At 44.4% G+C, this 13,511-nt stretch overlaps 1 protein-coding gene across 2 annotated transcripts in view; it reads right to left on the reverse strand.

Annotated features, from left to right (window-relative positions):
• Positions 1-13,511, reverse strand: part of INTS6 (integrator complex subunit 6) — a 1,045,054-nt gene that overhangs the window by 165,588 nt on the left and 865,955 nt on the right. For both annotated transcript variants that reach the window (XM_069640441.1, XM_069640442.1), the window contains one exon: positions 6,007-6,381. In XM_069640441.1, the coding sequence (XP_069496542.1) occupies positions 6,007-6,381 (375 nt within the window). The remainder of the gene's footprint in view (positions 1-6,006; positions 6,382-13,511) is intronic.

A 13,511-nucleotide genomic window follows, 5' to 3' on the forward strand; every position in this document is an offset into this window, starting at 1 on the left:
TCACCGGGCAAACCAACGGTCCAGGAGTTGCAGCAGGCGTCTCTTCCAAGTTCTTCTTCGAATTCCTTCGTCCAGTAGTCGACTGTGCCTTCCAAGTCAAAAAGCCTCGCCTTTTATGCAGGTTTCTCCAATTCATCCCAGCCTGGCTGTCAATCACACTGCAGGGTGGCTGTCCTTGCCGGACAGCCAGCCAATCACCTTTGGGTGCATTCCTGTAACCAAGGCGATTAAGCACAGGGAGTTTCGGGAACCTCCCTTGCTTCCTACCTTGCCAGACACACCGGAGCCAGAGGGGGGCTTCACCAGTGAATCCCGCTAAAGGCAAAACAAACTAAGGGATCAAATCTGGTTTGGCGCACAGAGTAAAACCCAAGAAAGACCTCACAAGCAAGAAATGGCAAAAAAAGAAGACCGGGCCATTTTGACAAAATGGGCACCTATGGATGCAATACTGCAGCTGCGAATGCAGCCTGCAGTAAAAGTGCACAATGGTAAATTAAGCCACTGCCACCAGCCATTAATTTTAGTGAGGGAACCATGAAATTGGTATATGAGAAAGTAGACAAAGGGGATAATAGGTTGGTGTGTGCTGGCTCTACCAAGAGAAAAAGGTAAGTAAAGCCAATTTCGCTCTCCTACTCTAGGAAACAGTAGTTTATCCAAGAGAAGTTATTTAAACCTTAAGAGAAATCCAAGGGACTTCTCTGTGACACTGCACTAATGGTAATGTGTGTCAGAATACAAAAAGGTGATGCCTATGGAGTTTGTCAGACTCCAAAAGAAACTTGGAATCCATATCAGATAAAAATACACAAGAGAGAAAAGGGTCTCACTCACTCCAGGATAAAAAAAAAAAAACAGTCTGAAAGTCCAGCAAAAGAGCTAGGGGTCTTTAGGGTAGAAGGGAATTGAGACAGAAATAAGAATGATCCCTAATAGCACTTTTCAGGGCATCTTCGACTGCCTTACCGAACAGGGCATTCGGTTCAATGGGCATGTTGAGCAACGTGGCCTGCGTCTCTAGTTTGAACCCAGACTGCCTTAGCCAGGCAAGGCGTTTGATTAATGTGCCCTCGGCTATGATGCGGCCTGGATTGTCAGCAGCATCTATGTTTTTTAAAACTTAGCCACCTGATTGCCTTCTGACAGTTTTTAGAAGTTGTGCCTTGGGGCTCTGGGACTGCCTCAATTTGTTGTTCCTGCCCATACCGCTTATCGCAACCATATCTAGCCAGGAGGGTGGTATTGTTGGCTATTCTTGTTTGGTAGGCAACTGACGAAGCCCCTTTCCTGCCAAAGGTATACATTTTCTTGCCTTTAACAGGCAGGACCTCCGTAGAGGATAGAGAGGTGTGCCTGTCCTTTTCCTTGTAGTGTTGACAACCAAGGAATCATGTTTAAACTGACCTCCAATGTACAGAGGGTTGGTGGGGGCTGGCCTGAATACCTTCTCGATGCAGGGATTGACCGCTCTTGTAAGGTTTGGTGTAAGAAGAGCAGGCTGAATACGGCTTTGGATAGATTGCAGGTGGAGAATCCATTGCGTGGTGGACTTCTTGTCTCCAAGAATGTCCTCCACAAAATCCTCGTCAACTTGGGCCTCCTGGGTGTCTATTTTAAAATGTTGGGCAGCCCTGAGAATTAGCTCATTATACTGGAGCCGAGTGTCAACTGGAGTGTCAGCAACTGGCTGATATTGATGGTCTGGTGACCAGATGACAATGTCCTCATCGTCATAGTATTGCTCCTGGCCATAATGGTCCCATTGATGTCCCAGAGATCCAGGATGCTGAGAAATTGAGGGGTCTAGAACAAACATCCTGCAAGGGGTCAAGGTACTGTGAAGTGGCCTGAGTTTGGGTGGAAGCGCTGGGCTGAGAAGCGTCCAGGCGTGGCCTTTTAGCAGATGGCTCATCCCTGGCCACTCCTCTCTGTGTAGGGCCATTAAGGTTCTCTAGTTCCTCAGGGTGCCGCTCCATGAAGTCCACAATGCAGGACATTCTGCTCATAACCCTGTCAAAGCTCCTTGGGGTCCACTCAGTTGATTTTGGAATACCTGAGAGGGGGTCTGTTGTAAGAGTGTAGGATCCTTGTGATGCATGGCCCTTGAAATGGTGTCTTCATAGCGAAAAAAGCTGCGATCTTGTGAGGTAGAGTGCTTGGACGGTAGGGGCGTTGAAGATTTTGTAACTGGGACGTTCCTTCCTTTTGGACGTGGAGGCAGGGGATGCCGTATTTACGCATGCACTTCAGCGTGTGGAAGGAGCCCTTTTTTTAGGTGCAGTGTCTGGCGTGAGCGTGATGGCCCAAAGGACAGGGATGCCTTAGAGGACCCTGCAAGGGAACTAGGTAGGGGTATCTGGTAGGAGGATTAAAACAGAACCTTGCGGACATTGGCTGCAACCAATAAAGAAACAGATTAAACAAAAAAGTGCGAGTCAATATGAATCCTAGAGAATGAGTGACTGTTCACCACCAAGGAGAGTTACCTTGGGCAAAGGGAGAGCAGGAAAGAAAGATTCAAGACCACAGTTCTAAGGAGGTTGGAGGGGACCCCAGAGGATTCTGTCTCAATTTCCACCTGTGGTGTCCCTCAGGGTTCTATCCTCTCCCCTTGGCTGTTTGATATCTACCTTGCTCAGCTGGCACTCATTTCCTCATTCTCCCCAAACTTCCAGTGTTATGCAGAGGAAACCAATCTCTTTTTCTGCACCTTCCATCATCCCTGACTGCCTATCTGCCATCCAGTCCTGTTGCACCTCCAATAATCTCTGGCTCAACGCCTGTAAAACAGATCATTCCAACCGGGACCCCCAGTCAGTCTTGCCTTCACTCTGGCCTTCCTCCATCGCCTATCCCCCTGCTCCTTCTTCTGAAGCCAGAAACCTTTGAGTAATTTTCGACTCCTCCCTCTCCTTCCTGACCCAAACTCAGGACATTGTCAAGAAGTAACACTTTCAGCTCTTCCTTCTCAAAGGAATTCTCCCTTTTCTCACTTTCTCCCAGAGGCTTGTTGTTACCCGAGCCCTGGTTCTCTCTACGCTTAACTATTGCAATAGCCTCCCCCTGAATCTACCTTCTTCCACTCTGCAACCCCTTCAGATAATCCATAATAGGGCGAGTCGAATCCTTGGGTTTAAGCCCAAGGACCGCATCACTCCTGCCCTAAAATGTCTTCACTGGCCCCCGGTTGAGATTAAATTCAAATCCCTCTGCATCATGCACAAGGCTGTCTGGGCCCGGCGATCACACCATCTTCAATTTGATCTTACTAAATGCTCTCCCTCAAGACCTCTATGCTCCCCTGGCACCAACTCAGTGTGTAAAGCGTTTTACTAAAGAGAGCAGGAGATAGATTACTTTCCTCAGCTGGCTCCATCCCCCATCCCTCTATGCGTTGAGCAGGACTTTCTTAAATTCCAGAATCTCCTCAAGACTTTCCTCTTTACCTCCTCCTTCCCATCTGCTCTCCTCTGTTAATCTCACGTTGCTGTGATTGGTGTCCTGAGCCCCTATGCATCCTCAGGGCCCCTGACCCCACACCCAATCACCCCAACTTCTGTCTTCCCTCAGCACTTCCATTGGCACACCCTCCACCCTGGAAGCTCGCACTTATACCCAATGCAGGTCCAGGCCATGTAGCACCATGCACTTCATCGGATTCTCACCCACGAGCACGGACACTCCCGCACCTACCCCTTCTGCCATCTTCCTTGCTGCACTTGCACATTCCGAATACTCACAAGGCATAGTAGGTTTGTCCTTTTTTCCCTCCACCGTTTGTAATATTTGTATTTTTTTATGAGTTTCACTCCCTTGTTCCCTCCCTTTGCCCTGTGGGTGCTTTAAAACCGTTATGTACTCGCTGTATAAGCGCCTAACAAGCGAACAATACATACATTGTATACTTTTACCCTAACCCTTCTTGGTATGAAAAGAAAACCGACAGTAAGCCTTTACATGGTCTTGAGTCTTCAGATGATCTCTCTGCTCCAACCAAACTTCTCAAGGCAAACACAATGACTCTGTGCCTTTGGCTCCAGGGGTTTTGCAGACTGTTAAGCGCCTCTAACACCCAACAGCCCCTCCATTCATGCGACTCCAGCTTGTGGCATCAGCCTGGTCTTGGCTCATCTCTGCCACCACTTTCACTTGACAGCTCCTCACTAAGCCCTTTTCTATAGTTCAAGACCACCATGCTCCTGCCTGGCTGCCTTCACTGTGGCTGTTTGGATCCTCTGAAAATTGGGCGGTCATTTTCTGACATCGGATGTGGGCTCCCAAAAATCTGCAGCTGGTTTCAGTTTTCACCAATTACGGTTATGTTAAATTGTGACTGACATTTCTATATATAGATTTCTATTGAATTATTTATCAAACAAATGTCTCATCTTACAACAATATTGTTTCATAATACACAACACTGCAGGTCAACACCCAAACAACTAGAAAAAGGTACCTGTGGAGGCACATTTATGAGACATGTACTCCTGGCGTTGAGACCGTACCTTTCGTAAGCCATACAAATCTAGAATATATGCTTCTTTATAAAGGTGATTTGTTCAGAAAGCCCCATTATTCACAGAGAGTCAAAGAATTGAGTAAAATCAGATGCGGATGAGCTGTTGTAACATTTCAGCTCATTACAGGCACAGTTCATCTGACTTCTACATAGAGCTGGCTACACTCAAGTCTAGGGTTTGAACAGCAATAAGGAAAACAGGGAGGTTGGGGGAGGAAAGTAGGTCAATATAAAGTCGATAGCAGTATCTCGACACTCATTAATGTCGTTCATTATACCAATATAAGAAACATTCAATGCACAAATTGCCTAAGCTCTCTGTGACAAGAGCCTGTTGCTTAAGGTGCTCTTCTACACAACTATTAGCTGCAACATCCGAGTGAGACATTTTTGCACAGAAGGCCCACTCTCAGCATTCACAGACAACGTTATTGATTTTCTTAACGAGAAAAGTATTGTGCGCATCACCTTTTCTCTGCTGCTGGCATGTCAATATGAAGCACTTCTCCAAATAACCAAAATGTCATTGAGAGCAGAAGCTTACATGTATATGTGCTCTCGAACGGCCTACGAGCCCGCCATCATAATCTGCCTACTTATGGGCATGTCCACAGCATGTGGCCTAGCGAACCCAGTCCCTCATAAGCACACCCGCATTCCAGAACGTCTTCCAAGCCCACATTATATTATTTCCATGGGGCATCAAACCAGGAACAGAATTTTAATATTTATCGCTAACATTTGTTGACACATCTAGAATAAGTCCCGGAATGGTTGGAAGTTGTAGTCAATTCCAATCGCAATATCTGTTGACCAATGTATGTGGCAGTGTCTTTGTTCCAGGCATTTCATGCAGCACGATCAGATTATATATGTTTTACAGATGGGTAACTTTGCCTGGGTTATTTACTCACTCTTCCCAACAAGTCACTGTACATATGGGAGTAAAAGGATTTAACTTTAACATATTCATAAATGTATCTCGTATTCCCTTAGGGTGTAGCCAATCTGAAGTCCAAGATTCCATTCTCACATAAGGAATGGAAAGCAAGTATGTCTTGATTCACATTAAGCTTCTTAAATGGATGTTGTCCTAGACTATAAGGAAGAGAATGCATCTCACCCGTATCAACTTATTTCTATTGATCACCATGCCTCAACTTGTGCCAAGGAACCTTGTTTTGATGAATGCGCCCTCTTTAAAATAAAATGATTTCTATTATGACAAAAAATTTGCATACATGGATATTGTTCCAAATATGATAAAGCTAATGGTCACAACGTTAATTCAAATACAAGTTTAAAACTAAGGTTAGGCAGCAACTGTATTTTCATCATCACTGAAACATGCCCATCATGGGACATTAATGGTTTAGAAATGTGAATTCATGGGAAGTAATACATCTGTCCAACTTGACTCAAGTTTCGCAAAAATGTAATTTACTGTACTTTCACAAGAAACTTTTTTTCACAATTTTACTTACTTCTGCCTGGTTTCCGAATTTCCTTCATAATCTGTGCCTTTAGTTCTGTGTTGACCTCTTCATAACTCCTAGAATATAACAGTCTTCTTGTTTTGTTTGAGGAAGATGTTGACGAATGGTCATTGGCCATACATTCTGTGTCTTCTACATGCTCATGATTTTCCATAAATTCATCATCACTCAGGTTATCAGCTTCTGAATTATCATGGTTTAAGTCCTCTATGTGGTTCATTTGTTCCAATGAATTATATGGAGAAGAGGATGGTAAAAAGTCTGACTCAACAGTTATGCTCGAGAAAACATCTGACTGAGGCTGGTCAGCAACATGATTCTCCACTGCATGGTTTACTAAGGTTTCTGTATTCGTTTCAGGGACTAAAATTAAAAAAAATAATCAGTTTAAATAAGGTCAACCATACGATTTAATTAGGTTACTTAGTCAAATACAAGTCTCTTATTGTTAAATGTTATTCATTTAAAACAGAATATCTACTTACAACAGCTTTAATATGTTAGGCAATTCAGAATAAACTAAAATTATTGAACAGCCCGACAAAGGGACCAATGGGCACCAATTTCATCAAAATGCCCCCCGTCTTGTTTTTTTTCGCTATTTTAGTGTTTCTTGTTCCTTCCCCTGACACCCAGGGTGGGAAATTTCTTTGCATGATTTTTATCTTCTGCAGGAGTCCTGTGGACTCCCCGCCCAGGCTCCAGAGTTTCTGAAGGTAGGAAGCGAGGGAGGAGTCCAAAACTCTGCAGCCCTTTGTCTTCCAGCTTCAGTGCGAGATTCCAGTTCAAACTGGGAGGCTGGCTGTCCTGGCTGTCCTCTCCCACCCCCCCCCCTCAAATTTGAATGTTGCAAGGCTGTTTAATTGGCTGGGTTCCAGCATAAAAGTCTGATCATGGAAGCTGAAGAAGTAATCAACCACAAGAAGAGGAAGATGAAGAATTCGCGGCTGAGGAGATTTCCAGCGACTGGAGAGCCTGCTGTGTAACTGGAGTCTGCTGTAGCCTTTCCTTCCAACCGACCTGGAGAGACTGAAAACAACGTCCCCGACCCAGAGATGGTGAAAGCCACTAGACTTAAGAAGAAATGCATTTTGAGACAGCCCACGCCATGTTGCGACCTTGCAGGGCTACAATACCCATATACCTTGGGACCTCGAGCAACTGGGCTGTGCACCGTCCTCCAAATTCCGAATCGCACTGAAATTTCGTGGGCATCCTGCTGGATCTCCAGAAGCACGATTCAAGTCCTAAAAGTCGCCTCATCAGAGTACTGGACTTTGCAAACAATGAGAATCTGACCAGTGATATTTTTCTTCTGTGCTCCTGAAAAAGGTGCCAAATCCATCTAGCCATGAGGGAAACCTTGCCTAATGCATTTCCAGTGATCCTTGCTGTAAAAGCCCTTCCGGTGTCCTGTCTTCTTGATGAAGGAATTCCACAACCAGGATTTTGGCTGCAGATCAGGAAGTCCTGCTGCAAAATCCTCTTCTGTGCTGCGGTACTGTGCTGGCTTGTGTATTTACTTACCTTTAGTTTCTTGTGATTCCTGTGTAGTTCTGGGGTGTTTTCTGTGATTGGGAGTCCTCTCGTCCAGTACACCCAGGCCCCTGCTGGAATCCTCCAAGGGTGTCTTCTGTGAAGCCACTGGACCCTCAAATAACAACGTAAAGTACTGACTTGTTCTAACAGTCTTCGTTAGGAACTCCAACTTTTGCTACTTAAGAACCAATCCTGATCTACCTGTTGGGACACTAGACCCTAGTGACCCCCCGCCCCCTTCTGCCACTGAGAATAATCAAGCTCTAAGAATAAAGGAAATACTTTTAAGGATTGGGCCTTTTGCCTAGAAAAGAGAATTGTTAAAAGGTACTTACTTGCAAAAGAAGTTGGTTGGTAATTAACTCAGAGTGAACAGCTACAAAAGTTATTACTTGCCTTAGAAATGTTCTGCCATTCTGAAAAACATAGGTAACTGTTAGGGATAATTCTCAAAATGTGCTAATTCCTGATCTACCTTAGAGACCCACAGCTCTTTTGCTAACCTTTGGGGCTTTGAACTTTTTTATTCTGTTCGTTTCCTGTGTTTATTTCTCCTAATTATGGCGTTTTAGACAACTCCATAGGCATCATCGTTTTTATTTGTGTCACACAGCACCCTCGGTGCAGTGACACAGGGATGTCTTTTAGGCTGTCCCAAGGTTAAAAATACCTTCTCTGGGATAAACTACTGTTTCACAGAGAATGTAAAGTTAATTTGACTTTACTAGTCTTTTTAAATTCCTAGACCCAGCACACCCTATCTTACAATAGAGTGCTGGAGGGGTTACCTAGTATCCCGTGTCTAGAAACTGATGTAGCAGTCAAATGCTACCCTTTCCTATCGAAATGGCTGGTGGCAGTGGTTTTACAATGAACTACTATGATTTTTCCTGACCGTGAACACCGGTAGCTAAAAATCGCGGGAGCCATGTTTTTCAAGATGGCGCCGTAAGCCCCTTTGTTTAAACAGATCCCAGTCTTTTTTCGCAATTTCTTTTTCGAAAGGTCCTTCTAGTGTTCATCTCTGCCAAACCAGGTTTGGTCCCTTTGTTTCTATGCCTTTGGCGGGCTTCAGGACTGAAGACCGCCTCTGGCGTCTAAGTGTCTGGGGTGGGCAGGAAGTGAGGGAGGTGCCTGAAACTCCCTGTGCTTAGTCTCCTAGGAGACTAAAATGCACTCTGGCGTGATTGGCTGGCTGTCTGTCCGGCAAGGACAGCCACCCTGCTGGGTGAGTGACAGCTAGGCTGGAATGAAAGGGAGAAAACTGTTTAAAAGGCGAGTCTCTTGGACTGGAAAGCAGAGACGACCACTGGAACGAAAGAACCAAAGACGTGCTGGAAGAGGACCGCTGCTGCAACTCCTTGAACGTTGGTTTGCCCGGTGAAGCCATGCTGCAGGTCCGAATTGCCAAGTTCATCTCGACAGAGAAACCCCTTCCTTTGAGTTGGTGGGACCAATCAACTCGTAAGCCACTTGGATACCATTCTCGGAGCTGGTTAGGATTAACACCAGGGGGAAGGACACCAGCTTGTGTGCTTGATGACAGCTACTCGAACCGAAGATCATCCATTTTGCCAGCTTGTTTGACCAGTCCCTGTGCAGTGCAGGAGTCCCAACATCCTCCCTCTTGTCCCCACGACTGAGGCTCAGGAACAGCGAGATCAGTAGGAACTGCCAGGAACCAACATCTTCAGCTGCATCTTTTCTTCATATTAAGGTACTGTGCCAACCCGATTGAGAGAACATACCTGTCGCGGTGAAAGTTCCCAACTTGCAGGCCTAATCAGCTTGTGACCCAACATATGATTCTTTTTCGTACAAAATACTTCTGAGATCTTTGGCAAAGACTTTAATGTTTACTACAAGAACTGCTCTTTCCTATCCAAGACACTAGCCCATTGACTTTGGCCTATGCCTATTGAACTGAATGGAGTCCTCTAGTGAACTGAAACAATTAGCACTGCCTAACAAAGTTTTTATTTTTTTGTATTTACCAAAAACTATTTGGTTTTAACAAAATTTTATCTTTTTCTTCTTTGCTTTGTTCTATTAAAATAAAGGTGTGTTGCAGAATCTTTGCCCAGGCGACTGCCCAAGATGTTTTCTGACCGCTTATTAGCTGTGGCCACCAAGCCTCCTCTTCACGTAAGGATGAAGCCTCCAGGACAGTTGACAGATGAGCCTTTCTCAGTGTTCTTAACGCAGGGCAGGAAGTTAGTAGGTGTCGAGCCGTTTCTACCGTCTTTTCCTCTTTACATAGTCTGCAGGAGTTTGATGTGCTGTTGCCTCTGATGAACAAAATTTCATTGGTTGGCAGCAGATTGAGCCTTGCTTTCAAAAAGAGCCGTCTCAGTGGTCTACTAGGAATTTTTTTTATAGATTTCACCGAGATCATTGTATTTTCGTTGCAGAGGAGGAAGATGGCTTAAGAGTTTGTTTGTTTCTGTCATCTCTAAGGTAGCAATCCAATCCCTCCAGTTTCCTCTTTATTCTAAGAGGATTTGTCAACAGGTCCTCTTGTGAGCAGACTATTGAGGTTAGTTGTTCCTTCTTTTTGTCCACCCATGTTGCCAGAGTCTTTGAGCTCCCTGATTTGATTTCCATCACCATCAAATTGTATAGAGTTGGTGATTCTGGCAGGAGGATTTTCCTGTATAGGGACATGGTGTTATTTTCCACTACGGCTTTTAATGAGATCAACCCCAGTTCTTTTCTTATTGCCGGTAATGAAGTGGATTTTTGAACCGAAAGCAGAGACCTCCAAAAGAAAGCTTCGATTTTGGGCCAGATTTTGTCTGGCAGCAGGGACATAGCCTCAACACCGTATGTCAGGCACGTGATGACCTTTGCCTTATAATATTTTAATACTGAAACGCCCAAACCTCTTGTCCAACATTCTTGCTTGTGTGGTAATTGTGCGTGCCTTAGACCAGATGAAGTTTTGCATGCTTATTTCCTGTTGGGTGTTATCCCGCATGACCCCCAAGTATTTGAATTTTGGGAGTATTTCTATCTGTGTGTTTTCCAAGAGCCAAGAGGGTGTCGTTGCACATTTGTTCTTTTTACCCAAAATCACCATTTTCGTTTTTTCAATATTGATTTGAAGTTTGTTTTTGTTGATGTATTCTGCCAGGTTAGCTATTTGGCGTTTGAGGCCTATCGGAGTCTGTTCGATCACAGTGATGTCATCCGCATAAAGGATTCTAGGGACTTGTATACCCCCAACCTTAGGCGGCAAGGCTCTGACCGCTTCCGTAGATTCTTTGTAATCTCCAATAAATGCTGTGAACAGTGCCAGCGCTAACGGGCATCCCTGTTTTACGCCCCTCGTGATTGGAATACTTGCCGATAGCAGGCCCATTCCATTAACTTTACCCGCATCAATGTTTTGGAATAGAGTGCTGTTATCGGGTCCAGGATGTTCATCGGACAGTTTGCTGCTGAGAGTTTATTCCACAATAAGGATCGTTGCACCTTATCAAAGGCCTGAGTGAGGTCAATGAAAGCAAGGTAGGTGTTTGCAGACCCCTCAAGTAATTTATTTTTCAGGAGGCTCAGGATCATGATGTTGATTAAAGCCCCCACATTCTTTTGGAAGCCAACTTGGAAGGGATGATGCAATGGAGCAGACTTTATCCATATTTGGAATTTCTTGAGTAGGAGCATGCCGAAGACTTTTCCTATGCAGTCCAGGAGCGCTATCGGTCTGTAGTTAGATGGATCTGTTCTACTGCCCTTTTTAAAAATGGGTACTGCCACGGATGAAGTCCATGAAACCGGCACTGTTTTAGCTGCGGCACAATTTTCAACAACTTTACTAATGAAAGGCACCCACTCATCTGGGAAGGATTTAAGGTCTATGTTAGTAATGCCCTCGGGGCCTGGTGCGCGCAAGGTTTTTAGTTTCCTTACGATAGATTTGATGTCGTCCTCGTCTGAAAGGTTATGCCATTCCTGGTTGTTTTCTTTTGCTTCTATTTCCATATTCCCAACAGGGTCTTGGAAAAGTGCTGAGAAGTGCGCTACCCTTGCTTCGTCGCTCACGCAATTTGCCTGTGACGGGATGGTATGCGCCCCAGAATGTTTGATGAGCGACCAAAATTCAACAGTGTTTTTACTTCCTAGTTTTTTTTTTTTTTTTTTTTTAACATCTCCTCCGCATCTTTTTGGTACAAGGAGATTCAATGCTGTCTCAGCCACTTCCGAAAGTCTTTTCTTGCCAGGCATGCCTCCTTTAGGGCTGTTTCCGTGTTACTTTTTTTTTAGCCTTTTTTGTTAGACTTCTTACTAGGGTTCGTTTTACGACTAGGGTCTTGTCATATTGATGGTTTTTAATGTCCGTCCCAGCCGCCTTTTTCCTTTTTCGTTCTTATTTTAAATGGACTTAGTAGTGGTTGGTAATCCGGGATTTTAGCTATCATTATATCTTTGCGTTGCCCTTCTTTACAATAGTTTAGGTTGGTTGCCAGTCAATTCGTCGAAAAAAATTGGTCGACCAGACAAATGGTCGAATCAAATTGGTCGAAAACCATTTCGTCGATTTTTTTTTTTTTTCTATTTTAACCCCTTTTTTTTGGGGGGGGGTCCCCCCCCCAACCCCCTTTTTTTCTCTAAAAACCCATTTTTTAACAAAACGAAAACCCAAAAAATAAATATATAAATAAAAAAAAATTTCGATGGAATGGTTTTCGACCAAATTGCGTCGACCAAATTGCAGTCGACCAGTTTTTTTTCGACGAGTTGACTGGACACCGTTTAGGTTCAGTATTTTTATTCTTTCCGCTGTCAATTTGAGTCGGTTTCCTTGACCACTCGGTTCAATAGAATTGCTCACGTTTCGATAGTTCCCAAGTGGCTTTGAGAAGATAGTTTGTCACTCGCTTTTGTTTTCACAATATGGAACGTTGAGGCAAGGCTTAAAATATTATCTGTGGCGAAGATAAAATCGATGGTTGCACTGGAAGTGTCTCTTTCCCAGGACGGGAACCGATCTTGCTTCGGAAAGGCCTTGTCAAAATCATGGCATCCGCGTGAGGTCATTAGATCGAGCCATCTTTCGCCTCTTTTTTCAGCTGGAGTTTTGGGTTGCTGTAGAGTGGCCCCTTTTGGAGAACATCTTGCATTTAAATCTCTGCATATTATTATGTGCATTACTTTTAATTCTATTAACAGGTGGTCCAATATTTTTCCTATGTTCTTAAGAAAATCCTCGTCTAAGATGTTCTTTGGATTCCAGTATACGGCAATTATTGCTACTAATATCTCTGCTGGCGACTTGGTGTTTTGATTCAGGATAGTCCACTTTGTTAGTACTGCTAAATCGTGAATAGATGACGACAGCGTATTGTGAATGTTGACGCCGCTTCCGGATCGCACCGCTAAGAGAATCCCTGACGATGGACGACCCAGTTCGCTTTTTTTGCGGGAGAGAATTCAATCGAAAAGCCATCTAGATGTGGTTTTTCCATCAACCATGTTTCTTGTAAAGCTAAGATGTCGAAATTGCCCACATTTACATCACCTTTTTCTAGTAGATGCTGATGGCCTTGTGTGTTCCATGATCCCATGCTCAAGGTTGAGAGTGATAGTGTTAACTTCTTTTGCCTCCCCATCACTCCGAGGTCATCGCCGAGGGTGTCTGGCTGCTATTTCTTGGCGTACGCCAATATGATTTTTGGTAGCCATGCCCATAACTGCTTCATCGGAGGGAGAGCTGCTCCTGTTTTGGATGATTTGCTGGTTCTTAATGATGGGTATTGACTGAATGTCTCGTGTCCTAGGGGTTATTGATGTTGATGAGGTTCTTTCTTCTCTGTTTTCGAACCCCATGCCCGGTTTCGGGATAGTAGGTTCTTTTAGTACATCAAATCCGTTTCTTCTCTCGATGGTGCTTTGACAACTTGACTCCGGTGGATTGGTCGCTTCATTAGCGCTATTGTCTTGAGGCTTTGCCT

Source organism: Ambystoma mexicanum, chromosome 7q, assembly GCF_040938575.1.
Source record: "Ambystoma mexicanum isolate Mex_15411 chromosome 7q, UKY_AmexF1_1, whole genome shotgun sequence".
NCBI classification, from domain to species: domain Eukaryota; kingdom Metazoa; phylum Chordata; class Amphibia; order Caudata; family Ambystomatidae; genus Ambystoma; species Ambystoma mexicanum.